Source organism: Centroberyx gerrardi, chromosome 5 (assembly GCF_048128805.1).
Source record: "Centroberyx gerrardi isolate f3 chromosome 5, fCenGer3.hap1.cur.20231027, whole genome shotgun sequence".
In the NCBI taxonomy this organism is placed as follows: Eukaryota; Metazoa; Chordata; class Actinopteri; order Beryciformes; family Berycidae; genus Centroberyx; species Centroberyx gerrardi.
Genome location: NC_136001.1, coordinates 19,601,103 through 19,628,706, shown reverse-complemented (window position 1 = coordinate 19,628,706; position 27,604 = coordinate 19,601,103). Strand labels below are relative to the sequence as shown.

General features: G+C 43.7%; 1 protein-coding gene across 1 annotated transcript in view; it reads right to left on the bottom strand.

The window, feature by feature from the left end:
• celsr2 (cadherin, EGF LAG seven-pass G-type receptor 2) overlaps positions 1-27,604 on the bottom strand; it is a 58,216-nt gene that overhangs the window by 8,352 nt on the left and 22,260 nt on the right. The window contains exons 3-24 of the mRNA XM_071925949.2: positions 21,302-21,524; positions 15,885-16,000; positions 15,664-15,752; positions 11,185-11,342; positions 10,565-10,728; positions 10,128-10,253; positions 8,189-8,355; positions 7,118-7,297; positions 6,573-6,686; positions 6,177-6,333; positions 5,556-5,697; positions 5,017-5,137; positions 4,268-4,451; positions 4,014-4,115; positions 3,775-3,869; positions 3,393-3,602; positions 2,985-3,168; positions 2,133-2,451; positions 1,538-1,705; positions 1,319-1,442; positions 971-1,171; positions 536-710 (exon numbers count right to left, since the gene is read on the bottom strand). Coding sequence (XP_071782050.2) covers positions 536-710; positions 971-1,171; positions 1,319-1,442; positions 1,538-1,705; positions 2,133-2,451; positions 2,985-3,168; positions 3,393-3,602; positions 3,775-3,869; positions 4,014-4,115; positions 4,268-4,451; positions 5,017-5,137; positions 5,556-5,697; positions 6,177-6,333; positions 6,573-6,686; positions 7,118-7,297; positions 8,189-8,355; positions 10,128-10,253; positions 10,565-10,728; positions 11,185-11,342; positions 15,664-15,752; positions 15,885-16,000; positions 21,302-21,524 — 3,519 coding nt within the window. The remainder of the gene's footprint in view (positions 1-535; positions 711-970; positions 1,172-1,318; positions 1,443-1,537; positions 1,706-2,132; positions 2,452-2,984; positions 3,169-3,392; positions 3,603-3,774; positions 3,870-4,013; positions 4,116-4,267; positions 4,452-5,016; positions 5,138-5,555; positions 5,698-6,176; positions 6,334-6,572; positions 6,687-7,117; positions 7,298-8,188; positions 8,356-10,127; positions 10,254-10,564; positions 10,729-11,184; positions 11,343-15,663; positions 15,753-15,884; positions 16,001-21,301; positions 21,525-27,604) is intronic.

Below are 27,604 nucleotides of genomic sequence, written 5' to 3'. Positions count from 1 at the left end.
TAATTAAATTCAATTCAATAAACTTTCTTTTCAATAAACGGACAAAGCCAAAAAGAGAACAGAAAGTAGACCTTCCATCAGGCAACAACTACTACGTTCTCAGTGCCCTTTGTGTGCATACAGTATTTGTGTGTGTGTGTGTGTGTGTGTGTCTCTCCATGTATGCATGTCATAACCTGGAAAGCCTGTTTTTCTTTGTTAATATAAGGGATGTCAGTTGTTGATTTGATTCATTTTTAACTTCTGTTGAAACCACGTTCTAGCTTGAGGAGGATTGGTCATCTCAAGCAGGGTGATTCCAATATAAAGTGCTTTCGACTGCAGTTTGTAATATAATGGGCGGACAGGGTAGTAGACAAAGTAGACAACTGCTTTGTTGTTGAAAATAACTTTTTAATTGTCTAGGAATTCTTATTAATGTAAATGGAAACAAGAGCGGGGTTGAGGACAAAGGCCTGGAAGAAGGAACTTTTCAGGCTTTTCTCCTTGAGTGTTTTCTCTCTGTGTTACCATGTGATCATGTGAGGTTTCACACCTGTGATGAAGGCAGGCACTCCCCAGCCAATCAGGTAGTAGAAGCGCATAGGTCCGTAGTTGATGTCTCGCACTTCACTGATCATCCGGTAGACATGCAGCCCCTCCAGGAAGAGCCAGGAGAAAGTGCACAGGTAGAAGAAGTGCAGCAGGATGGCGATGACTGTGCACAAAAACTACAGGGAGAGGGAGTGGAGGAGAAAAAAAGCATTGTTAAGACACATTGTACCACAATATATATGGCAGACTGGAAATGATCGTGAGTTAAGATTATCTATCGTGAGTTAAGATAATCTATCTAAGATTATCAGACTCTTCCTATGCCAAACAGATGAGAGAGACGGTGGGATATCAGGACATGAGATACACCGCACAGAGGTGGATGGGGACGAGTTAAATAAAGATAAGCAGATGGAAAGAGAAACTGATTCATTACTGGGTTGTCGGCCTGGTTGATGCCCAGGATGAAGATGAGCTGGGAGAGGAAGAGGGCTGTGGCTCCATTGTTGATAATACTCGTCTTGTTGCACTGCATGGCTCTCAGACAGAGGAGGAAGGATGTAGTGAGGAAGAGGAAGCCCAGCGTCACGCCCACTGTACTCCATGTCACTAGCTTGATTGGCAGGATCTCACCATTCTGGACCAAAGTTGAGGATCGGCAGGGGAAAGAGAGGAAAAGATTGAGTTAGAGTACTGAGTAACTGTGTTTCAAAAGGTTCGGTGAAGCGGATCAGGCATGGTGTCCGTCAGTCTGCAGTGTTAGGTGGGTGTTGTGCTCACTCACCTCTCTCCTGGAGATGTCCATGAGCACAGCGAAGCTCGTCATGTGGTAGCACTGGCAGCTGATGTGAGTGTTGTTTCTGAAAACCACCTCACAGCCCTTGGCTGACCAGCCTCCGTTACCGCCGCTGGCATAAAGTGGAGAGAGGAGAGAACAATGTGAAAACACGGTTTCATGCAGCTAAAGGCTGAATCGGCTCTGTTTGTGTGTCAGTGCGCTCACAGTATGGTGTGATTCCAGAAGACGCAGATGGGCTTGGAGCGCTCCTCGGTGGTGACCAGGCGAAACTGCACCGTAATGGGTTTGTCCAGTGTGTGCTGCAGCAGCTCGTCATTGTCATGCACTGTGATGCTAACCACCGGTGTGTTGATGACCGGACGCTTTGGCACCCTGACGCAAGTCACATGATAAAAGGTATGAATTCAGCGAACACCACTTTTAATTCAGTAATTCTAGATGCAGAGCAAACTGGTTAAATAATAGACATGATGTGTATTATTGTAACAACTCAAAAATCACTTTGAGATCAATCATGTAACACCAACAACACTGATACCAACAAAAAAATATTATGGAGAAAAAGGATACATTTTCTAATTAATCTAAGATAACATCTATTAGATATCTAAGAGCCCACATACTTGGGATTCAAAAAAATATTGAATCCAAATTGTCTCTGGCTTAATGTTGGATTTAATGTGATTGGAGATAATATTCTACAAAATATACACAGATTACACAGTCTGCATGTGCTTTATTTAGTCTCACTTCCTTTTTTCTTCCTCCCACTCAGTCTCTTTCTATGCTTGTTTCTTACCGGAGGCTCCTCTTGTCAGGGTCGTAGCTCTCAGGCAGCAGCGCGGCCAGGCTGTGGAAGATGATCACGCTGGCGATGGCGTCCTGCTGGCTGTCATCAGGGTGACGCCTCTTCCTGGAAGCTGAGTGGTTCCTCAGCGAGGGTTCTGGGAAGACATCCAGGTGCCTGTGGCCCTTGGTCTCCACAGGTGGTTCGAAGACCGAATCAGGGAGGGTGACGGCCGTCTCCAGGTCCAGAGGACGAGGGCCTCTCAGGGACTGGTAACGGGGGAGCTTGGCTCCGGCAAAATTCATCTTTTTGAGACGGTCCACAGAGATAACTGTGGAGAACACAAGCAGGGTCAGAGAGCAGGGCAAGCAGTCGGGCGGCAGGGTGGTGTAGTGTAGTGATTCTCAACGTTTTTCAAATCAAGGACCCCTAATTTAGTCCACATTAGAGCCACGGACCCCCATTTGATAAGATTTTGTCTCTCTGACCCAAAACTGAGAATATTTTTATTGTTAGATATGAATTTGTCCAGAATTCCATGACTATATATTGTAGGCAGAGAGATAACAATGAAACTATGATCAAAATAGTCATTCTTCTACATTCTCTAATTGTGTTAACTTCTTGTAAATGAAATAATGATGAAGTTTAACAATTCATCAATTTGCTGGGGACCCCTGGAACCCCCTCAAGGACCCCTGGAACCCCCTCAGGGCAAGTGAAAAGGAAGATTTATCACAAAACTACATAGAAAGAAAAATGAATGAACATACTGCTGTCTGCCAAAAGGACTATTGTCCTTGCTAGTTGTTGGTACGCCACTAGAACCATTGTTTTGCGGTAAGCAGCCACTGTGTAACTCACCTATATGCGGGGTAACGATGGTGAAGGGGCTGAGGTAGGTCTTCCTCATGTTCTGTGCGAGTGTGTTAGCGTAGTCCTCGTAGTGCCGCAGCAGGGCGGCCGTGCCCGCCTCCGCCTGCTGGATCAGCTCCCAGTGCGGCCGCGTGTCTGGAGACAGGATGGCGCTGCCCACGCAAACCAGATTCTGTCAGAAAACAGCAGGGGGGTCAGTGTGACGGGATGTGACAGCGGAGAGTCGGATGAAGCGTTACGTATATCCTGTTGCTTCCATCATGATTATATTCTATTGTTTTTATTTTGTTTCATGCCGTGTTTTCAATAGCAGTTTGTGTGTGTGTGTGTGTGTGTGTGTGTGTGTGTGAGAGTGTAGTATTTTCAGTGGAAACATAAGGCGTCGTCATTCTTCACCTCAGTGAAGTGGACGTCCTGCGTGGCGGTGAGGTTGAAGCCCTGCTGGCTGCTCTCATGCTGCAGGAGGCTCTGGGTGAGCCGGTAGGCCACCTTCACATCGCTGCCATAGTACTTCTGTGTGTGCACGGTTGCGTTGGCCAACATGGCCGCTGTCTGCTGAACATGGCCGGAGTCCAGGAACGATGCATTACGGGATAGCTTCTCAGACTGAGGGGAGGTAAAGCGTAACAATTTAGCAACTTTTAGATGCTTTGCTAATGAAATATATATTTGAAATTATCCTCTACCTCCACATCCTTATGAGTGAGGATTTTTTGTGGAAATTGCAGAGTAAATTGAAAAGTGAGGGGAATAAGAGATTAAGAGAGAATGTACACACCAGGGCCTTAAGCTTGGTGAAGGTAATGGAGGTGCAGTTGAAGAGATTGGGAGGCAGCCATCCCTTGTGCTCATCACAGTGGCGGATAGCCGTGCCTGGGAAGGAGGCGAGAGAGAGAGAGAGAGTCATCACATGTGAGATGAAAAGCAATAGAGTGGAGCAGAGGAAGGGCTTGAGGCACATTTCATATATTGACATTACTGTATGGTAATTTGATGAGCTGCTGAAAACCATCCTACCGGAAGTTCCCTTGGGACAAGGAACCGCTGCAGGAAGACCAAACTTAGTCCTGGGCCACCAGATCCCAGCCTCAATGGCCTGAGGACAGCTGTCATAGATTACTGAATGGCAAGAATGACGGAATAGGGACAAGAAACAGAGAGGGATAGTGAGCATAAAAAAGGAAAATTATTTAAAAATCTGTATGTAATATATTTGTGACGGGGATTTTGCTTTTAAAATCCAGCATCAGGTTTATCAAACGCATCCTGACCTTCACAGCCGTTAGGGGACACCTCGGCAAAGGGGTTGTCGCAGCGGTCACACTGGCGTCCGATGACACCAGGTTTGCACTGGCACTGGCCGCTCTCCCTGTCGCACGCCCTGGAGAAAGAGCCGATTGGGTAGCAGTCGCACAGCAGGCATGTGTCGCTGCCCTCGGGACGGTAGTGGTTGTCCTGGAGAGGTAGGAGGAGGAGGAGAGCTCAATTTTTTTAACCATTATGTATCCATTTTTAGCACCACCCTGCTTCACGTTGATGCAGTTCCACACATTCACACCTGAGAGCTGCCCAGCGCAACCAGTCAGCAGCTCCACTGCAGCAGTTGGGGGTTAATTGCCTTGCTCAAGGGCATCTCGGCAGTGGTTGTTGAGGGAGGGAAGAGTGTTTCTCAATCACTTTCCCTACCTAGTTTTTCCCAGTTAAAAGCCAACTCCTTTAACCTCTGGGCCAGTGGTTCAAAACCTTATCTCCTCTCACCGTTCTAAAAGGCCTAGAGGCTTAAAACTATTCAGTATATCACAAGAAAAAAAACACAAATTATAGAAAAAGTAGAAAAAATAGACATAATAATAAATTTGTATAGCAAAAATATGTTTTTTTTCCAATCCCATAAATTATCTGGCAACCGCCGAAAATGATCCTGCGACCACCTGGCTGGGTCCCGGCCCCCAGGTTGAGAACCGCTGCGATGCACCTCTTACCCGTGTGTCTGTGAGAGAGCGATAAGCAGCACACTCACCTTGCAGCGGCACTCTCCGCTGGTCTTGTTGCAGTCAGAGTCGAAGCCTTTGTCCGTCTGACAGTCGCAGGGACCGCAGGTCTTGTGACCCCACCAGCCTCTGGGGCACGGCAGGTCGGTCCTACGAGGATACACAGTTAGTTTAGTTTATCTGCACAAAAAAACATTGTCTTCAACTGAAATAAAAATACAAACGAGACTTTATGAAAAAACTAAAACTGAGCTAAAATTATTACTTGTAAAACTTGAATAAAAATGTATCTTTTCAGTTTTGGGGTTTTTGTTTATGAGCAGGGTAAAAAAAGAGTGAATTTTTTGGTTATTTTCACTGAATGATAATTGAAAAATGAATGTCAATAAATTTTAATTAAATGTATTATTTATTGTTTGTTTACCTGCTGCAAACATACAAAATACCTGTTCTGAACTTCTAACATTATACCTTTACAGTTTACAGCGGGGGCATCAGAAAACATATAATACATGAGGAACTATGACATACACATAATTTAACATGAATATGGAAAGTTGCACTCTACTTTTTTTCACAGTATTGGCCAAAGTAGCTGCTGGGACAGTCACAGGTGTAGCCGCGAGAGGAGCTCGGCTTCCTGGTGCATGATGACTCATGCTCACATGGGTTCAATGAACATGCATCAGTACAGTTGTTGCCATAGTAACCTACAACAAAGTAATGCAAAGGAAAATTAGTCGCTTTGTTCTCACAGCTCGAGCAGTGGCTGAAAATTGTGATAAACAGTGCTGGGAAGTACTAGATTACATGTAACAGGACAGTAATGATGGCAGAAACTTATAATCCATTAGATTTACAGAAAACACAGAAAATCATTTAAAACAGATGACTGGGTGTTGCACTATCATGTTCATGGGATAATAAGCATTTTAACTGAGTGATTACAAACACAAATGTAATTTTACAGAAATTACAAATATGAAATAGCAGCTACTGAGTTTCAGGTGATACTCACAATAATTCAAATTCCCAAATTGTTTCCAAATTGTAATCATATTCTTTAGATTTTGTCAACAAAGTAATCCCAACGTATCTAAAAGTAATCTGATTATGTTTCCGAATTGGAATATTCAAATATTCAAAGTTTCCAGTGACGATAATGATGACTGACAACAGTCAGACTCACCAGTGAGGCAGGTGCAGGAGAAGCTGTCCCAGTCGTCGCTGCAGTAGCTGTTGGCAGGACAGGGGCTGGAGCCGCAGGGGTCCGGCACACTGCAGCCCTGCTCGACGTTCATCTTCCTGGCCTGGGACAGACTGAGGGCCCCGCCCACACGCAGACCCTGAGGGGAACCAGAGGGAACACACAGTCAAACACACACACACACACACACACATATTCATTAAAGCACAACACAACTATAGGAGTAAAAGTGTGAGGCACTGTGTGAGAACAAGTGACTAAGGCGAGACATTTGGCATCTGTCAAAGCACAGATCTCACTGAAGCACAAGGGATATAGTCCGTTTTTTTGACGTATCACAAATGTTGATGTGAACGGGGCCTAAGCAGTGGGACGGACCTGTATACAGCCACGGAAGCCATGCTGGATTTTCCCATCAGGCCTTGTCACACCTCCAACGCTCACAGTCTTCAGCTTGGATTGCTTCAGCTTCCCATCCACCTCCATACTGGCCTGAAAAGGTGCATGACACAGATTTAATGCAAGTTTGCTGACTGTGAATCTGCAAGAATCTGTCTGTCTTTTTTTAACTTTTATTTATTTTGCACAGTTGAAAACAAGAAAGAGAAGACATCAGAAAAAAACTTCATGGCTTATTCATAATAATTATTATAACACAGTATAAAAGATTAAAATTTTTTAAAAAAAAAAGATCACTAAGCAAATCAAAAACTTAAACAAAACATAATGGTAATAACAAATAATAATTATTATAATGATAATAATAAGTAATGATAATAATGGCAATAAACATGAAATTTAAAAAGGGACATAAAAAGGTTATAACCAGTTATAGTGTAATATATGCAAGTATGAGCACACCATGACAAACACGCCACAATACAACACAGCCATCAGCCATCTATAGGGCAACTCCCACTCACCAGGTAGAGGCCGTGGTCTATAGACAACACCGCCTTGTGGTGGGCCGCCGCCCCCGCAGACCCGCTGATATCCAACTGCAAGTGATGCCAGTCTCCATCGTTGACCAGCACCTCCTCCACCCGGGAGAGAGTGGAGTCCTCCCCCCTCTGCAGGCCCATCACCACACTCCCCCCACGCAGCTACAAGGGCAGGGAGAGAGCAGAGAACATGGAAAACACAGCAGGAGGTCCAAGAAAAGAGGAGGGTGGTGGGAGGATTGAAGAGGAGGGAGGAGCAGAGGAGAAAAAGACCATCAAGATTCAGCACCACTTCACACAATGAACAGAAAAAGACAGCTCTTCTTTTTAACGCATTCGACCGTCAAAGTTCAATCTTTGTGCTTAGCTGGAAATAGACATCGGGCGGTTATGTAACATCAAAGAGGCGTCAGTCTAGACAAACACAATAACTGCAGCACAGGCCTGAAAATGGAAACTCCTCAGACGCTGTGATGAGCATCATATTGTTTGGCATGTTTTGTCTCAGCATCTTCAAATATTTACAGACATGCTGCTATTCAGGCAGCCAACAGGTGGAGCCTCATTCCAAAAAAAGTTTGGTCTTTTGCTCATGTGGGACTCCAGGTTAGGATTGGCAGACACACGCTATCATGCGCTGATCGGACCCCCCACACACACACAGAGAAATGTGTTTTCAGCCTCTGGTACAGGTTCAGGGCCTATAGGCATTAAGGTGCTAACACTGCTCTTCACTAATCAGGCCAAATAACCATGAAAAATAAGTAACCTTTAAAAGCCTGCTCATTTTTTCTTTTCTTTCTAATTATACAGAACATTTCCTGCTACTTATATACCGTTCTTTTCCCCCTGAGGACAAATTCACATTGCTGTGCATTCTAGCATTTTAATGGCAATACTGTTATCTGTGGAGCGAAATAATGTATGATGCAACTTGGCCTCAAGCAGAATGAGACCGTATGGACTAGCTAGAGAGTGAGTTTGTGCGTGTGTGTGTGTGTGTGTGTGTGTGCAGGCGAGGAGAGTATGTTTCAGTATACGGTGTGCTCTGACCTGCAGTGTGAGGTTGTGCTGCATGCCAGCTGAGATGTGCAGCAGTGTGGCGCTGGGCTGCCGCGTGCGGAACATGAGCTCGACATGCCAGGGAACACTGACCACCGTCGCAAGGTTACTCCACTGCAACAGGCTGTTACCCAGGAAACGCTGCGGGCTGGCCATAACTGCAGCAAAAATAAACAGAGAGGAAAAAGATAATGCAGAAAAATGAAAAGAGAGTGTGTGTGTGTGTGTAAGGGTGGGAGAAAGCAGGAGCGAGGAATGGGGAGACAATTTCACAGCAGGTGAGGTGACTGTGAGTCATTACTGTCAAACAGCAGATGTCTTCCATCTTATGTCCAGCATGCTCACTGATCACATCCAAGTTATCACAACTGAACAACTCTCATCTCATAAGGGTAAAGACACCAGTCTATCAGAACTGACAATATATAATGAGTTAGAGACAAAGAGTATAAGGTTAAAATTTAAGATACAATTAAAAACCCATTAGTTATTCCACACCTATTAGTGTGGTATCAAAATGTAATGTGTTTTCTATATAAAGTAAACACATCACTTATTCAGTATTACTTGTGATGAGTGTCGATTAAAAGCTGGTTATGTCTGCATGTCTGTCACTCTGCATGGACTCACTGCTTTCTGAAAGAAAAGCTTTCTGTCCCTTTTTCATGTCAAGAAAGGGACATGAAAGGACACTTGCTAGATATTCAACAGTTTTTCCCTCATTAGGCTGTCTCTATTCGAAGTGAAAAAAATCCCCCAAAACACCCGGAATCGCTCAGACTGAAGTGATCGATTATTAATGCCAAATAAAGCTGATGCACTGTGGCTGTCATTGTTGGCTGAGAAGAGGAGCGAGACGCAAGGAGAGAGCAATTGCAGTGCAATGTTTGAAATTTTCATGGAAAAAGAAAAGTACCATTAAAAATACTAACCCTTTAATACAAGCTTTATTAATTGCACTGTGCATATAGGTTGAAATATGCTGGATAGATAAATATTTATGCACGCACATGCTTTACATACACGCACCGTCAAATAAATGTTTATTCCTTCAAATTAAATACTTTAGCAATTGGAGTTTGAAAGATACCTCTAATGCCTATGATGAATTGTTCATGACCGCGGTTGTTTATAATATATTCATGTTATCAAAGCTCATTAAATCCGATTTGGAGATCAGTAACATGTGAGCACACTACATTACAATACATTATGCTTCCCTGTCCCACTTCTACACCCCCCCCTTCCCCCCCTTTTCTTCATATGGAGGGCTCCATGCAACACGTTACTCCTCCTTCAACCTCCCTGCACCTTAAGCTCTTCTCATCCCCCTCTTCCCTAATTAGTCTTTGTGAGAAGACGGAATGCTCACTTGAAGAAATGCTCCTTTTTTACTCATTTTACTTCAAACAAGGGCGTTACATGGCTCATTTCTCTTCCTCTGTCCCTAACAGCTGCAGTGTATCAGGTGGAAAGAAAAAAAAAGACTTTGAAGAACAAGGATAAAAACATTAGCTACGTCTTCAAAGCCCAAAAAAGCAATTAGTCGTACACTGATTGAACATCGTTTCTTCAAACTCAAAGAGAGAGAAAATGTTGCCTCCTCGATACACACAATGGATACTGATAAACACCTGTCAGATAGTTGGCATTAAAAACTACCCAGTGTTCAACAACGGGAAACAGCAATCAAGTCAGGTATTTCTAGAAAGCTCTTATCTCTGGCTTGACAAACACCAATAATTGCACTGAAAAGCGCTGGTTTCTGCATTAGTGACTTCCTGTTACTGAGGAAATGTTTCCACTTGGCTTATTTCGACCTACTGGATGCAAAGCAGCAAAGTAAAGACGGCTTTATACTTGTTAGGCTTCATCTCATGTGCGACTGCTCCCACCCAGATGCCCCAGACCTTTCACTCCACTCACTTACCTCTTTCGCAGTTTTGTCCTCCGTATCCGAGGGGGCAATCACAGCTGAAGGAGCCCCACAGGTTCACACAGGTCCCTCCATTCAGACACGGGCTGTTGTTGCAGAAATGTCTTTTGGCAGAGCATCCTAGGGGCGCGAGGAAATAGGTAGATAACGTACGTTTGATCTATCCCACCTCATTATTCCATCAAAGTGGCAGAGAGGCAGAGGGTAATAAACTATTCATAGCAGGTAAAATGATCATTTCCCAGCGCCTCCACTTCCCTGCTGTTCTCATTATAGTCAGAGTTATTTTCTTTCCTGTGCCAAACCAGGCTGGTGTAACAACAACAAACACTGGTTGACTGCAAAATGGTCACAGTTGTAATAAGTAAAGAAATGGATAATCAGCAGCTTAAAAGCTCCAAAGCTAAACGGCAGGTCAAAATGCTACATACCTGGCAGAGTGCCATTGTTAGCGATGAAGCTGGCCATGTCTATATGTTGGTTGTCGATACGCAAGTTCTTCATGCAGCCCACAAACTGGCGGTTGCGAACGGGGAAGTCCTCTGGGAGTTTGGGCACTCCCCCGAGCAGCAGGGGCCCGGTCAGGTCCAACGATCTGAACACACAACCCAAACACATTTAACAGCTCAAGTTTTGCTCTGCCTCCACCAAAACAGATCGTCAGCACTGGTGCGGGGGCCATGAAAAATTAATCACAAAGACAGTTTTGCAGTGTTATTTTTTTTACCCCCCAGAGATACATGCAGAAAAAAAGATAAACATCCCAATGAAGAAAAAAACAAGCTTAGTTAACACCCTGGAGATGTGGAACTTCACTTCAAAACAAGTTTACTCAGTATCTGCTAATGAGATGACTGCAAAGAAAGGAATCAATGAAATTACTGAAATCAATACAGAAGTAGTGAGGGGATGCGTAAAGCACAGAGCAAAAACACACAGAAGGAATTATTGTTGCAAAAATGAAATTTATTGTAACTGCGCTTGGCAATGACCCTCCAGCTAACCAATTAGAGCACCCATAATACTGTTGATGCGTTTCCTGTGTACTTACTTTTTGGATCCTGATTGGCTGCCCTGGGCAGAGCAGCTGTAGTTTCCAATCATATGGCCAAACCTCAGCGCCACAGACGTGTCACAGTTGTCCACTGTCACCACAACAACCTTCTGGTCCGAGGGCCCCTGTGGCAGGCCGGCCTGGTTTAAGATCGGCTGTGGAGTGAGAGACAAAGTCATCAATATCAGGAGCCATTGTGGAGCACTTTCCTTATTTTTCATGGAGGCTTCTGTCAAAACAATAAGTGTTACAAAGAGAGTCTATGTGTACACTTGAAAACCTATAGACATTTATTTGCCTGAACCTCAAATCCAAACTGCCCACTTATCAGAATGGATGTATTAAACAAAACAGACAAACTAACAACAACATGCTCTTAGTTGTGCACATAATGTTTGAGATTCCTTGCTGATGTATGCATTTCAAGGATTTTACCTGTCCATTCAACTGTGCAGGGGATTTAGAAATGCAAGCATATCTATGATTGTTTTAAAAAGGTTTTTGACTGGTGCATTGAGTGTGCTTTAATCACAATGTTATTTCAATAACATGTTATTTCTAACCCTAACCCTTAACATCAATATGCACTTCCTCCATTCCCAAGGATTTGGATTAGTACAACGCAGCAGAAATAGTATAAATAGCTCGGCCGAGATGGACAGATAAGAGAAAAAAATAATATAGCCGTATAATATTGTATTCGTATATAAAAAAAATAAATACCCAGAAGGTTTGTCTGCACAAGGATCACAAAACACTGAATAAAGAGACAGTATTTCCATTCTTCTCTTTTTGAGACAGTGAAGTATTTTTGGTTGCTCCGCATTTATAAATAGTCAGACTCAAAAAGGGTTTGTGTGAAAGTATCTCATCATCATACTGCATTCAAAGAAAGGTACCAATCCATAAAACAGCCTGGAAATTTCTAGAAATGTCACCCAGCGCTAACCTGTAAGTAGCTTTATGTGTCAGCTTTAAACCTGGAGTTTTTGCAATAGGGGAACAACAGCCAAATGGTCTTTTCTATCACATCAGCTCACTCATCTCAACTGTTCTTGAGCATTTTAATAATTCAAACCATAACAGCTAGAGCTAAAGGCAGTGGCTGGCAAATAAAACCCAACACACACACACACACACACACACACACATACACGGAAGGGCCTGCTCTCTGCAGGACAGCGGCCCTGCCGACAAAGGATCTCTTTCATTGTCTGAGAAATCAATGGGGGGAGCAACAAAAGCAGGAGGGGCCTGAGGGGGAGAGAATGATGATCCTGTCAATAAAGGTCACGACCTCTTTTCAAATCGGGCCGTTTCTCTGAGGTCACGTAGAGCTCATATTAACCCTAAGTATAGGTTCAAGCTGGTGTCGCGAGCTGCTGCCCCAGCGATGAGAGGAGCGACCGCCCTCACGGCCTGCAGGCCACTGAGCTGTCAGCTGGTCAGACTGGATTTAGCAAGAATTAGCCTGTCTAGTGTGCAGAGATGATATGAGGACTCGGCCTGAGTGGGCTCATCGCTTGGGAATACTGTACACACAAATTGCCTGGTTATTCAGTCCTCCCATAGACATACACTAAAATAAGTTCCCATCACTGATTGCATAAGCCTTAGGAATTATAATTTCCTGATTGTTCTCCTGTTATGACGGCCTCATCATGACTGTCTGATCCCCCAAATTAAAGGCTCTAAGAGAAAACCCCCATGGAGATGTAGGTGTATTTTTGCTCACAAGCAGACATTGCTGGTATAATATCTTAGCCAACTGTAGTATAGGAAGTCATGACAAAAAACATTCTGTCAGTCATCACAGCAATGACAAAAATCATTTCACCCCAAGGCATTTTAGTGGGACTTAATTTCTCTCACATGCTTTTCTAATGGTATTCATTGAGTAAATTAGATAAAATCTCTCTGAGCAATTAATGCTGCTGTTCCGGTGGTCATTATGTGTCTTGTGATCACAGTGTGCTGAGTGTTAGAGATGTGGATGAGAACAATAACCCTATTCTACCTGGCTGAATAAACACCCATCCCCTCACAACACCTCACCTGCATCAATTAACATTAACTCCAAGTGGAACAGAAATGTCAGTAAAAATTAGTGTAACACGTATTGTTGACTGAGAAACTCCTTACCGTTCCACAATGAAATGTTATGTAGATGAAAATAGATTTTAATGGTGACTTTTATTTTTTCCAGTTGACCCCTGTTGAGGTGAAGGTGGGCAAATTTGTTGACGACGGAACAAGCAAACATGTGGTGTGAAATAGCGGAATAGTTAGAATTGTCATAGATGAAATCATCCGACACGCTCTTTTCCACGGTTTCCCTTTGCCATGAAAGGTCCAAAGCAGGCTGCGCTCCAGATCCGCCGGTCCTTTCACTGACCTGCGCTGTCTGCTGCGGCTCCCGGGCCCCCGACTCCCTGAACTACAGCCGCCATCAGTCACGGCTGTTGACTCTCCTATAATGACTGTCCGCTAATGTCTGTCAGCCAGTCTTTCTTCTACACAAAACCCAGTCCTGTCAAAGCTGATTGGAACGTACATATTTGCTCAAGACTACATTAAACACTGCTCTCGCTCGCCGCAACAGGGGATTATGGGAATATGAGTTCCCTGTCACCCTGTCACCCTCTATGCACAGGAGGAGCATGGCAGCAAACAACACAAATATGGGATCCGAGATTGACTGGAAAACCATAGCAACTGGAGGGGTTGGCCCTGAAGCGCAGTGTCCCCGCTCAAAGCCCGAGTCAATACTTCTCTCTGCTTTTCTTTACCCTCCTTTTGGTCCTCTCTCCTGCTCCGCTTTTCTCTCCTCGCTCCAGAACAGAGAGAGGGGCACCTTCCCCGGGGCCGCATCATTCACTGCCCATGGTCCCAAAGGAAGCAGAGCGAAGCACAAAGGCAGCGGTCATTGCCATTCTCCACAGTCCCCACTACCCTGAAAGGCACATTTCAATCTAAAATGCCCCCCCAGCTCCACCACCTCATCCTGCCCCACCCCCTGCGGACAGGGACAGGCCAGACTAGGCCACCGTGGGATACCTCTAGTGGGAGGAGCCATCTTTCTACCTCAGTGACTCACGGGATGTGGAATATGAGGCCAGCGCTGCAGAGGCTGAGAGGATTAGTTCAACTAGTATAGTGACGGGGCTCTATCCCGGGGTTGGGCCCTCGCTGTCCTGGGGCCTTCTGATGTTCAATGCTAAAACTATGCTATGTAGTCAGTGTGATAAATACACTTGTGTTGACCAGTACACTTGAACTGTAGTAACACAACAAAGAAATAAAAAATGTTGCATCTCTCCGGCTCTAGAGCTGGTACTGTACATGGACAAACTTCAAAGTAAAAGCATGTATACGTCATCAAATATGTAGCACACTTACACATGTAAAACTACCAGGTCAACGCAAAAACAAATGATTCAGAGATTCATTGGACTTTGGGGTTTGTACCAAAGTGATTAATGAGAGTATAATGTCTTCTAGGCAAAGAACCAAATAGTTTTCATCCAATAGCCTACAAGATGCCTCCCCCCCTCTCCCTCCCTCCCCCCATTACTTCTGCTGGCTAAAATCTGACATGGCCATGTTATCATAGACACTGAATAGAATATCCACAGTGGGGGAGTTGCCTGGCAACATCTTTATGATGCAAAGTGACTTCCTCAATAGAGTAAAATGTAACATCCTGTGTGTTGGTCTGGGGTGGGAGTGGGAAACTGCTGAAAGGGCAAGTATACGAGACGGAGACAATAGTTCCATACATTCTTCACTGATTGAGCTGTGAAGTCCTTATAGAAAAATAATTGTCAAAACATATTTGGTCCTATCTGAGCATGTCTGTAACCCCCCCCCCCCCCCCCCTGTTTTTTTCAGTCTCTTGCTCTCATCTGCCATTCCTCCCCTCCTCCTCTCTCTGTCTCTGTCTCTCCCTCCCCTCCCTCAGTGTCTAGCTGGCAGCCTGGCTCTCTTCCAGATCATCAGCCTGTCAACGGTAATTCTTTAGACTGACACAGCAGCAGTTCTAAAGGAGCAAAAAAACAAACTTACACAGCACAGAGTATGCTGTCTCCAGCGCGGTCTACACTCAGTACAGTCATTACACTAAAGATACCCTAATGATCAATTTGCCATTGACAATGCATGACAAGTGCCAGTTATCCTCACAGCCTACACTGTTTCCTGTAGTCTGTGACCTGATTTCACTCCAAATGTCTTTAGCAACTATGTCTGGTATTGTATTGTCATGCCTGACGGTGACAGTGGCTGAGGACAGTTGTGTTTAACCAAAGGCATGTAGGCTCTTGTCAACTAATTCAGAGAAGGAATAAAGAAACATACAGAAGGCAAGATCCAGTCCTGCAAGTGGCTACAACTAGCTAATCATAAACCAGGCTCTACAGATTCATAATCTTTGAGAGGTGGAATGAATGTTCTTCTACTGGTACCGATCAGTCGTACCTTGTTGTAGTAGTGGACTTGGACCACATGCCACTGGCCATCACTGACACCTCCAAGGATATATGGTGAAACCGTAGTCTTGGTCTCACCTGGGATAGGATGACAGAGGTCAAACACGGCACAGCGCTCAGTACAATGATATGCATCCATATGAAAGAAACAGAAGAAACTGGTTGCAGCAAACCATATGATGATGACGATAAAGTGTATTAGTGTTCTACCTGCAGAGAAAGTGAGCTGTATCTGCTCGTTGATGATTTCCATGGCAATGAAGTCGTGCTTTTCATTGAAGCGACCGTTGTAGAGTAATAAACCGTTAGGCTCTTTGGTGGCAAATCTGGAAAACAGAAAAATACACGTTTTGAATGCAATAAATATCTATGGGAGAAGGAAAACAATGTGATAGTGTCCAAAGATACGATAAGGACCCTGGTTAGGAATTAATCCCTTGATTGTATTGTGTAGCATGTGGCAGCTCTTGCAGGCTCTTATCTTCACCCCCCGTCTTAAATGCTGAGAGCGGCACAAAGGACCAAGTACCATTTTTTGTGTCTTTGGGATGACCGGGATGGGAAGTCACAAGTTCCCACTTTTAGGGCAGACGCTGCACAAGTCCATCAAATTAGTCAGCTGAGCAGCAGGGTATTGCTGTCGGTTGAAAAGCTTATAACACGTAACTTGGTGATCTTTAATTTTTCACTTCAATCAAAGGATTACATGGTCCTCTATGGGTTGAGAAAATTGTACAACCTATTGGGCTTATGAAAACCTTACAAAACCCATGGATAATGTCAAAAATGCATTGTTGGCTGGTCTTTCCTAGTTCCTAGAAATGTAAATTTTGCAGATCAGGATTTGATGCCTTGCTCTAAGGCTGTTCAGCCAAAATGGGCACTTTCGATTAAGGTGATAGAAAGTAAGGGTGCTGAGCTACAAACCGTTCTATCTCAGCCTGTCTAACTTCAAGGCCAGCCTGCCACTTTTATATTACATAGTTCATATTTTGTATTACGGTATGTATTAATTTGATCCATCTTCACCATGTAAACTGAACATAAGGATCCCAAAACATCTAAATCATTGTCCATCAACGTAAATTGTAAACAACCATATGTTCTCAGCCACGTCTGCATGCCATACTAAGAGGAAAAAAAAACAGGACAGTAGTCTGGCATGTCCTATTTAAAAATATCTTATCATGAAGACACTCAAGAACGACTTTCCCCACGTTCACCTTGTTTTCCTGTCCTACTGGATTACTGCTCTAGCACAGTAATGCAGTGTGCCATGTGATTCACCGACGAGGAAAAGAGGGCAAGATTTAACAACGCAGAGACTTTACAAAGATCACTGAACAGATAATAGGGTTAATCATGAGCACAGACCAAGACAGGGACAAGAGATATCTGCCATATCTGCAGCACAGTCACGGCCAATGACACACTCCAGAAACACAGAAACTGCATGAATAGGTACCACACAGTCACATAAAAAAACAAAACAAAAAAACCCCACTTTGTACTACATAGAGACAGAAAACTAGGGCAATGTCAAAGCAGCAGGGTGGGGGAAAGCCAACGCATTACTAAGTAAGGAAAGGCATTAAACCTACAGTAGAAGACACAGTTCAGAGTAATAACAACTACCGCTTCAGAATATGTTTCCTCATGAAGGAGAATACAGACAGCTGCCAATGCCGTAACCACAACCTCAATTCCAGATTTCTGTTTACGTCTGGCGGTGACACTGGAGCGCCTGGGGCCAGCGCGTTGCCTGTTCCTTGCATATTAATGCACATTTCAACACATGTGAGCACGCAGTTGCACCTCCATATAGTTCAAACTCCGGGACCACGCTGCCAACGATTCCCCTCCGCCTGGGATGAAAGTATGTGGATGAGAGCACACGGTTTAAAAATAACACACTATACTTGTCAGGCATGGTCTGTGGTCGTAAATCTGATCCACTTCCGATGTAATGAAGTAGGTCACCGGGATGTGTGAAACTGTGTTATAAAAAAAAAAAGATCCAACACCAACAACAGGATTCATCCATTATCCTTCTCCCTGGGGACCATACAATGAGCCGCCTGTGTACATCTGTCTGACAACTGAGAGGCGTGTCGTTTGTGTGGCTTATTGGCATTTGTAATTTCCACCGGGCTGCTACTGACTACATTGACGTGCGGCTTAATAATCCATCAAAAGCACCGTCAAATGAGCTGACCTAGTATAAACACCTTAACTCAATTACAGTCAAACTGGCTCTGATGCAACCACAACTTCATTGTTAGTGTGATTTTTCTGGCACATAAACAGTTTCTCATCAAGTGCCACAGTTCAACTACTATCGAGTCGGGTTGGGTTGAGCTGCAGTCTCCGCCGGAGTGGTTTGTTTTTAGAAAGAGGTCGTCATTCACAAATCCAAATATCTAGGGATGCTCTGAGAGAATGTGGGGAGGTTTTTTTTCTCTCCGCTGCCTTCAGGGGGGGTGGGGGTGGGGGTGGGGGTATACCGCATGTAATGCTGTTTGCGCAGTATTCTTGAGCTGGAGCGTAGCCAGGGGGCACGGCACCGCTGACCTGCTTACTGAGAAAAATGATAATTACGACCTCAGAAGGGAGCGGAGAGAAGGAAAGCGCAAACATCAATCCTCCAACTGATAATAATAGCACAGACAATACACAGACAAAATAGTCAGAGGGCTACTATAAGTATAAGTCCAGTAAAAATAAAGAATGCCATCTCAGAATGATTAGTCTTCAGCAGCTCTGGCTTAGCCTTTCTAGGTTTTGACGTATCGGTTTAAGAGGCTGCTCCACTTTGCCCCCTGAGCCCTCTGAACTATGAGAGTAATCAGCTGGAACTAAATACTGGCTCCATTGGCATCATTGCATGTCACATTAGGCACTCATCAGTAAAAATAACAACCAGCCCCTTATGTAGGAATAGTGTCATGGCACGCTACATGGTGCAATGCAATAAGATGTGTGCAGTGGTGAGAAAAAAAAAAACATATATGAGAAGCCCCAACTGATTTTGTTTTTTGGCTCATTTTACAACCTTGTATAGATAAAGCATGGTGTAAAATAATGCTACAAAAATGTACCTTTTCAGTACTTCAGTAGTACATGAATTGATGAGAAAAAATAAATGAAGCCTTATTGTTGGAGTGTTTTGTTCAACAAGATTTTGCTTCCTCGTGCTCTTGTATGGTTTGAAGATTGGTAAAATGATCGACTCCATGTTCAGGTCATGAGCAGTGCACATTTGGATCATTCATTGATCCAACAGCAGGTGTGAGTTTTACAATGCTTTGATTGTTCATGACCTCAACAATAATAATTGAGAATATCAGGTATGGTTATACTGAGATGAGGATAAACCCGACATAAATATCATCAATCTCACAAATTTCACCACCAAAATCTGTTTGAATATGGCCAGTTCTACTTCAATGCCATTCAGTATAGTTGTTTACACTATTCGTCAAATCTCAGCCTTAATGGTAGACCTCCATGGCTAAAGCTGTGAGAGAATGAGACCTATAATTAGCTGCATTTCTCTGCGTAAACAGGATCCACATCGCGAGCTGTCATTAGAAAAGCTCTTTATGGGAGAAACCTGATCAGTGCTGTTCTCAGGTAACAGAGCTGCTTGTTGAGCTCACCTGCCTCAAGCTTTCAGGATCTGCACCTTCACACAGCAGCTACTTCACGGCTCTCTGACCCGTCAGTGAAACACACACTGGGGCTTTTCAAAACTGGTTTGTGCAGTTCTCCATCTATACGACTGCCATCTGAACCTCATGTAAAGAAAGACCACGTCCATTAAAATCACAAAGGGATATCATTTTCACCGCCACCCATTCTGAGTGTCAACCCCTGCCAAGCATGTCTAAAGTGACAAGCATCACAATAAGTGAAGCAGAATGGCAGGCACATTCCCTGTGATACCTTCCAAGAGGTGATGCTTTGTTGTGACGGATATCAAACAGAACTGAGCGCTTTTATCGTCGCTTACATTTCCACACATGGCGTATTTCCGTCAGCCTTAGGTAGATTCTTATTAACATGGAGGCCCCCGCTGGCTTTGCATGTGCTCAGTATTCACAGCTCATCTGCTCATTTCGGAGCACCTCCCCCTCCACACACACACCTCCAACACACCAAGTGCCTGGCACAGATTTAAAGCTTTAGCATAAATGGCTCAAAATACTAATGTTAAAATACTGTAGATGGCTGCATGGTTGCAAGGCAATGTCAGTGATGAAATACCTTCACAGGTACACCGGTATTCTGCTAAATGACGTAATGTAATGTAATGTAATGTAATGAGAGAGCAGCCTTTAAGTGCGCAATGGCATACCCAGGTTATTACTGTAAACTAAAACTAAGGTGAAAACTAGGAGTTAAAAAGCACTGAGGTAAACTGAAATAAAAATAAAAATGAGACTTTGTGAAAAAACTAAAACTGAACTAAAACTATGTTGTCTACTTGTAAAACTAAATAAAATAAAATGTAAATATACATTAAATGTTTTTAGTTTGTCTATTTGTTGGGGTATGTGCAGGGTAAAAAAAGAATTACATTTGGGCAGTGAATTTTTACTGAACGCTAACCACACCATGAGATGACGCTCCTGTAGACCGACTTGTTAGGCCGTCATGAGCAACTCTTGGCCTCGGAGGATTGGCCAGCGTTGCCAACACCATCGCTGACTCATGTTGAAAACACCAGAGTCCAGTTTGTGATTATTTTTAGCTAAATGCTCTGAATTCAGATTGCTGTTGTGTCTGCTGGTGCTTTTCATTTCTGCAGCATGAAACCAATGCAAACATGTACAAAACACCTGTTATGGACCTCTATCATTATATCTTTAAAACATACCAATCCTACCAAAAATACTACAACTAGAACTGAAACTAAATAAAAACTAAACTAAAACATAACAATGAAAAAGCTCACACTGACAACTAAACTGAAATTGAAACACAAATGGGAGGAAACTATATAAAAACTGATGAAAAATCCCAAACTAAAATATCCCTGTTGGACACACACCCAGCCAACGGCAGCCTATCTCAAGCTTCAACTTGATGAGAGAGACAATGCTGAAATAGGCCAAGCACTGACTCACAGCTCAAAGTGACCAGTGGCTCTGACTGTAATAAGATCAGACTCTTGGCTCTGGGATTAATATCCTCTGTTATGCAAGGCTCCTCTCCAAAAACACCAGGTCCTTCGGCTGATCACTTATATTCTGTTCAAACTTTATAGGTTGCAGTTTAATACAGTATAGTATGCATGCCTCTACTATGTTTTGGCAGTGATATTACTGTGGCAGTGGTACAATATTTATAGCACCGATACCATAATCTGATACCAAAGTGCCTCTTCAAAAGATGGCTGTTGAGTGATTCCATTATTGTTATGAAACACCATTATGGGTTACATAAATGTGAAGGGGGGCTGGAGGCAAAACCATACTTCACTGGAGGTTAGAGCTGGCGAGTATGTATGCAAAACTGCGATGTGGGGGAGGCTGATTAAAAAGTGAATCACAGATTATGGAGGCGGGATGGAAGAGAGTGGGTGATCCAGGTGAAGCCTGCTGCAGCGAGGTGGAGGCACTTACGTGAGAGAGAGAGTGAAGTGGAAGCGCTGGCGGAGGCCCTTGAAGGTCAGGAAGGACTGCGGGGGGAAGTTGCGGGTGGTCATCTCGCAGTAGGGCTTGTCGTAGCCGCCCGCCGGACACTCGCACTTAAACCCGCCGACCAGCAGGTTCACGCACGTGCCGCCGTTCTTACAGACGCCCGGCGCGCAGCGCCCGGAACGGGACGACAGCTCGCACCGCTCTCCTGGTGACAGAGAGATGGATGGAGAGGGAGAAAGGTAGAGAGCAATGAGGATTAATATCGTGTGTGACAAGCAGCGCTGCCTTAGCTAGCCGTCCCTGTGGCTGCCACCTCAGGGACTCCCTCCACACAGCTATGCTCTCTCTTTCACTCAGTCTGGCCGGTGGCTTTATTTGCTACACTGCAGCTGTCCAACATGGGCCGTAACGAATATCCAATTCAAATCTGCCAGACCAGGCCAACTGTGTAAAATATGGCTGCACTGAGTCAAACATACAGGACTTGGTGAAAGCTGGGGGAGACGGTTAACAAACAGCATCAGCCGTCTTTTGACCGGGGAAACCTGATTCAACAGTCATAGAATATTGATTTCTCTATTACAGTGTCTTTATTTCAAAAAAATTTTCTCCATCCAGTTATGAGTTTCCCCCCTTGTGAATGTGGCTGTGGTTTATGCTGCATTCACATGATGTGGGAATATTCAATGGAACAGCTTGAGGGCTCAAAGCAGTGGAGTGTCACACATTCAAAGTCTCGTCAGTCAGTCAAGTATTTTGTAGACTGTGGTTGCTCATGATAATTATTTTCAGCCTTTTCACACTAAACACACACGCACTTAGTGATATCTTTGAGTTTATGTTTACATTGAAATGTCAACCAGAAACAAAAAGTAAGTAGCTGTGTGTCCTGCCATTGCATTTTCATCCATCATGGAATCTGTCACAATCTGATTCATTTACAGAAACGCTGTCACTTCCACAGCGGTGGAACATTATCCGCCATTTCTTTTTTCTTTTCTTTTTTTGGTGTGGTGGAATGCAATATTTTCACATTTCTAGCAGTGGATGAAATTTTCCCATTGCTGGAAGAATGTAAGATGTAGGGAATGTTGATAAATCCATTTATGTTGTCAAGCTCCAGAGAAATATCAAACAGAGGTACATTATGTGTCACAGTAAAATGCGCAACTGGTGAGACATTCCAGTTATTTTATATAGATGCCTTGCCTATTTATGATGCTTAGAGTCAAAATAAGGGCACCATAACAGGTAAACTCTGCACTGCTCTTTATTGCACTGAATCAAATTGTATTGGATCAAATCGGACCACATCAAAATGAATTCAATTGTATTGAATCACTGACCTACTCAAAGGCATCTTCCCTACACTGAATCACTAGGTAGGAAAACAGCAGGAGTGAAAGGTCCAGGTCAGGGATTTCCTCCTACTCCTTCTCCCCCATACTCACCCACAGAATAGCACTCCTACACTTTATATTTATAATATTTAATACTCCTTTATAATATTTAATACTCTTATTCTTACTGTCCATATTGCCCATCTTTACTGGCTCTGGAACTGCTGTACTTTTGCTATTTTTGCCCTTATTTGTGACTCTTTAACATTTAATATTTGATATTTTTCTTTTTTCTTTTTCTTATGCCTACTACGTAGTTGTTGCTTGCCTTGTCCTAAGAATTTCATTGTTCAGAATGACCTTGTGTTATACTGTGCATTTGATAAATAAAACACTTTGACTTTGACTAACTATATATGGAGATTCATACTGAACCGATCCAGGAAAGAGAGATTCACATCCCCCGGGGCAAAACAAAACACATCACACCTCCAGCCTTTACCACATGAGCCTGAGACTCCAGGTCAAACCAGGCCGACAAAGAGAGAATGGAACAGTGTGCGAGAGGGAGGAAGTGAGGAGGGAGGTGAACAAGTAGTACAGCGAGGGAGCGAGAGACGCGCAGACAGTGAAACTGTGTCACTGTGAATGGAGCTCCGTCCTCCTCAGCTCACATGTGCCATTTGTCTCCACTCTCCGGATGGGAGGCTGCAGCAGTTGCTAAGGCGAGACTACATGCTTCCATGCGTGAGCTGGAATTTGTGTCAAAGCCACTCAGTCAGCAGCGTGGAAGACTTCCGCTGTGTGCAGCACTACTGTAACACTGGCACACACACACACACAGCCCGCAGACAAAAACGCATCTTTATCTAGACCATCGATAAACAGGCCTTTTATTTACACTGTGACTATTAATCACTCTATTCACAGTCGACTGAAAGCCAGTTTCTTTGTTTCGTTACTGTTGTCGGGGTAAATCTATTCATTCAAATGAAATTCAAAGCAGCTATGGATGAGATTTTAAAGTCACTGAAAATAACTTAATTCTTGAATTGAATAACAAAATCTAACCAGAGACTTTTTAAGCACGGGCAGCTGTTAGCTGATGAAATATCACTAAGGACACATGCAGGATAATAAGTTTCAGATGGCACATTTTCATACTGACAATCTTGTTTGAGTATTCCTCATGGGGTATGTTTAGAGAGAAACATATACAGTATAACAAGTAAAGTAGGTTAGTGTAGTGTTATTCAGTCTGTCCTGTATCTACAGACTGACTCAGCCAAGCTTCATCATTCACTCCTCCTGAAGAACAGCGAAGATGATGGCTGTTCTCTGTTGACTTTAGAGTTACTGATAATAACACTGGAAACTCATTGATTTGCAGAGATACATGTAGACCAAAGAGATAAATTAAGTGAATTCAAAAGACAGGGATTAACAGCTCTAATGTGTCACGGTGCCATTACTTCATTCCACTCACTTCCAAAAGCAACAAAATGAAGCCAATATCCACTCTACCCTGGCAACCCAGGACAATTTGTTGACATTTTCTTACTGATGCTGTGTGAAGACAAGCAGCTACTGCTAATCAGCTGAAAAACAAACCCTTTCTATTACAGAGCTAGCTGCTAGCGGACTTGTTATTAATTCAGCAACTTGCTGTAGGCAATAAACTACTTGTGTTTCTTTAAGCAGTCAAACAGTGCTTCAGTAAACTGTACTGCACTGAACAGAGACACTGTGATGCTACGACCTCAGAGTCTTTAGACGGGCCGCATCAACGATGAGATTTGCAAAAGATAAAAAAACTAAAAGGTTTTAAAATAGGAATACACCATTAAAATAAAGCATTTCAGTTCTCACACCTGCTTTACTTTGGAACTTGCACATTCAACTGTATTGTCTATGACAGTCAAGTGTCTGAAAAAAATCACCAAATGCAGTAATAAGACGTTAAGCATCTGGTCTCCTCACTGTTGACACCTGAGCACAGCTTTATTGTCTGGACTGTACACTGGGAGAAAACATTGCCTCTGTTTTTCTGTGTTAGTGATTCATATGGGACCCCCCCCTGTCCCCCGCCACAGGTGCAGGTCTTCAAACAGCGGCTCTGTGTTGCTAGGTGAGCGGCACAGCGAGGAGGGAGGGGCTTGTCAGCTCATGGTCACAATTCCACAGAACATCCTGATCAATTATTTAAGCAGCATTTCCTCTGCTCTACTTACGGCCCTCCAGGTCCATCCAGTGCCCACACTCTCTGTTTACTGCCAGCATGAATCATTAAGGCTAGCAAAACACACAGGTAGCTCCGAGAGATCACACTGTTGTTTAGACAGGAGGAGATGCTGCAGCACAGGCCTTCTAAAGTTTCTTCATCATTCTTTTCTTCTGGAATATCAAATACAAACCAGGTGATAATTTATCTCCAAAATGGATTGGTAGCACTTTGGAACACTCCAATTACCATATATAAGATCCTGGAGGATCATCACACTGAAAGAGAACTAATAATTACGTGGCTCTCTGAATGAACACCCTCCAACTTCAACACACGTAATCGATGCAAGACTCGAGAGAAAAAATCAAACTTAATTAGCTTCACATCCACATCTGAAATAATCCTTACCGCATTTAAGAATCGGTTCTTATTCTTATTAAAGAGGTGAGTTTGAGGTGATCAAAAACGACAATAATAAAACCTGAAAAAGCATATTGTTTCTGACTATATGTTATTCACAGAGAACGAGCATGCTGAAAACGGCTTGTGTAAATATAGACTAAAGGTGTATGACTGTAGTGTTACTGTACACTCCCCATTCCTCCTGCAGAGGAAGTTCCCTTAGAGATCCTAAACCTGGAACAAGTGTTTCTGGGCTGCTAGGTAACAGAAGTGCATCATCTCTCCTCCTAAGTGAAACGGAGTGGGTGGATCCCTGAGGACACGCCGGCGGCACAGAGCTCAGGGAAGTCGAGACCGGGATCCACTTTCACTACTGCTGACACCGGGCTTATTCCACCACCAGCCTCTCCTACCACAAGGAGTTGAGTGTGAGGATACGCAAAGCTGATTTCAGCGACAGTTCTAGTCCACAGAGGATTCTTAAGGTGAATAACGAGACATGTGACAACCCTATAGGTACATCTGCGATCCCACCCTCTCATCACACCACATGTCATCTGGAAGACAAAACAGGCTCAAATGCTTTTGGGTGGACCGAAATCAACAAGAAGGGTTTGAGGCAGTGTCCGAAATTCACTTTTTGACCAGAGGCTTTTTAGCTGGTGAAATATCATTAAGGACACATGCAGGATAAGTTTCAGTCAGCCCATTTCCATACTGACTGTCTTCTTTGAGTATTCCTCATGGTGTGTATTTAGAAAGAAACGTATATGAGAAGTAAAGTAGATTAGTGTAGAGTTCCAGTCTCCGTCCTGCACCTACAGACTGACTCAGCCAAGCTTCATCATTCACTCCCTCTGAGGAACAGCGAAGATGATGGCCGTTATATTTTCTCGCTTTCTATCCTACTACCATCTGGCAATGCCTACGGGCCAACAGTTCCACACCACACACACACACACACACGCCATAACACACCATAACACATAACAGAGACATTCCACAGATTGTCCATCCTTTCTTACACACACACGATCACAGCTATTCAGCACTTACCTACCCACCCACATCAAATGGAGTGAGCAATTTAGTACGTACACACACACACACACACACAGACACACACGCACACCGAGCTATTGAGCCACAACACAGTGAGGCTCTCAGCGCAGTGGGGAGATTGGTGAATTCAACACTCACTGAGGCAGAACAGTGGGAGTTGTAGATTACAGAGGAAAATCCATCACATAAAACTGGCCCTTTTAAAGCTGCCTGAATGACCTTGTTTGATCAGACAGAAGACAGAGCCTGGCAGGAGGGTTCAGACGTCCCAAATCATCGACTTACAAAAGCATACGGAGCCGTACTCGTTCTCTGGTAACTTGGCAAGTCCAGCAGATTGGACGTAACGACACCTGGGTCTGCACCCTGTTCTAATGTGATGGAGATAACTGTGGTCGATGCCCCGGTGTCAGGGACCGCTTCCAATAGAATGAAAACACGGCCACTTCACCCACTCACACACTCTTTCTCCCTCTCTCTCGATTCACATCAAAAGCACCTATAGTTCAGCGCTGACACCCACAGCGGTGCATAAGAATATGTGAGTGCCACTCCACCTGACTGTGAGTGACTGAGCCCACACACTCAGAGGCCGGCACTATTTCAATCTTCATAAACACGGGCATAAATAGGAGAAAAACCTTTTAAGATTGGCGTGGCATAATGGAAGTGGCAGCCTTAGTGAGACCTCAAAGACAGCACAATGATTGTCTTGACATACCTTGGGGGAAATTTGTGTGAAAATTAGCAATTTCTAAACTGGCATGATTTCATTTGGAAGCAAATGGCAATGTTGGAGATAATTGAAGTTATCATTCATCTGGTAATATGGATCATCTCATTTGACGAAGGGGGAAGTGAAGTGGCCCTTCACCAGATCACTGGCTACCGCTCCAGTACAGACAGATCAGTGCTTGACGGAGATAAATGTCTTCTGCTATCAGAGAAGATGTTTTGGAGTGCAGGGTTGCTGAATACTTGCACAGTGCATGAGCTTTAAAAGTAATGATTTTGCCCCAAATGACTAGTTGATACTGAACTATCATTCTAAATAATAGATATATAATAACAACATACATTATTTCTGTGATAAACCCATGGAAAACAGCCATGGAAAAGACTAAACGCAAAATTAAAAAGTCAGGATTTGACCCACATAACCTCTCAACAAAGAGAGGGGGCAACTACCCTAATATTCATACATATTAGCATATTTTAATTCCCTTCCCCTTTTACACTCTTCCTCAGCTTCTCCCT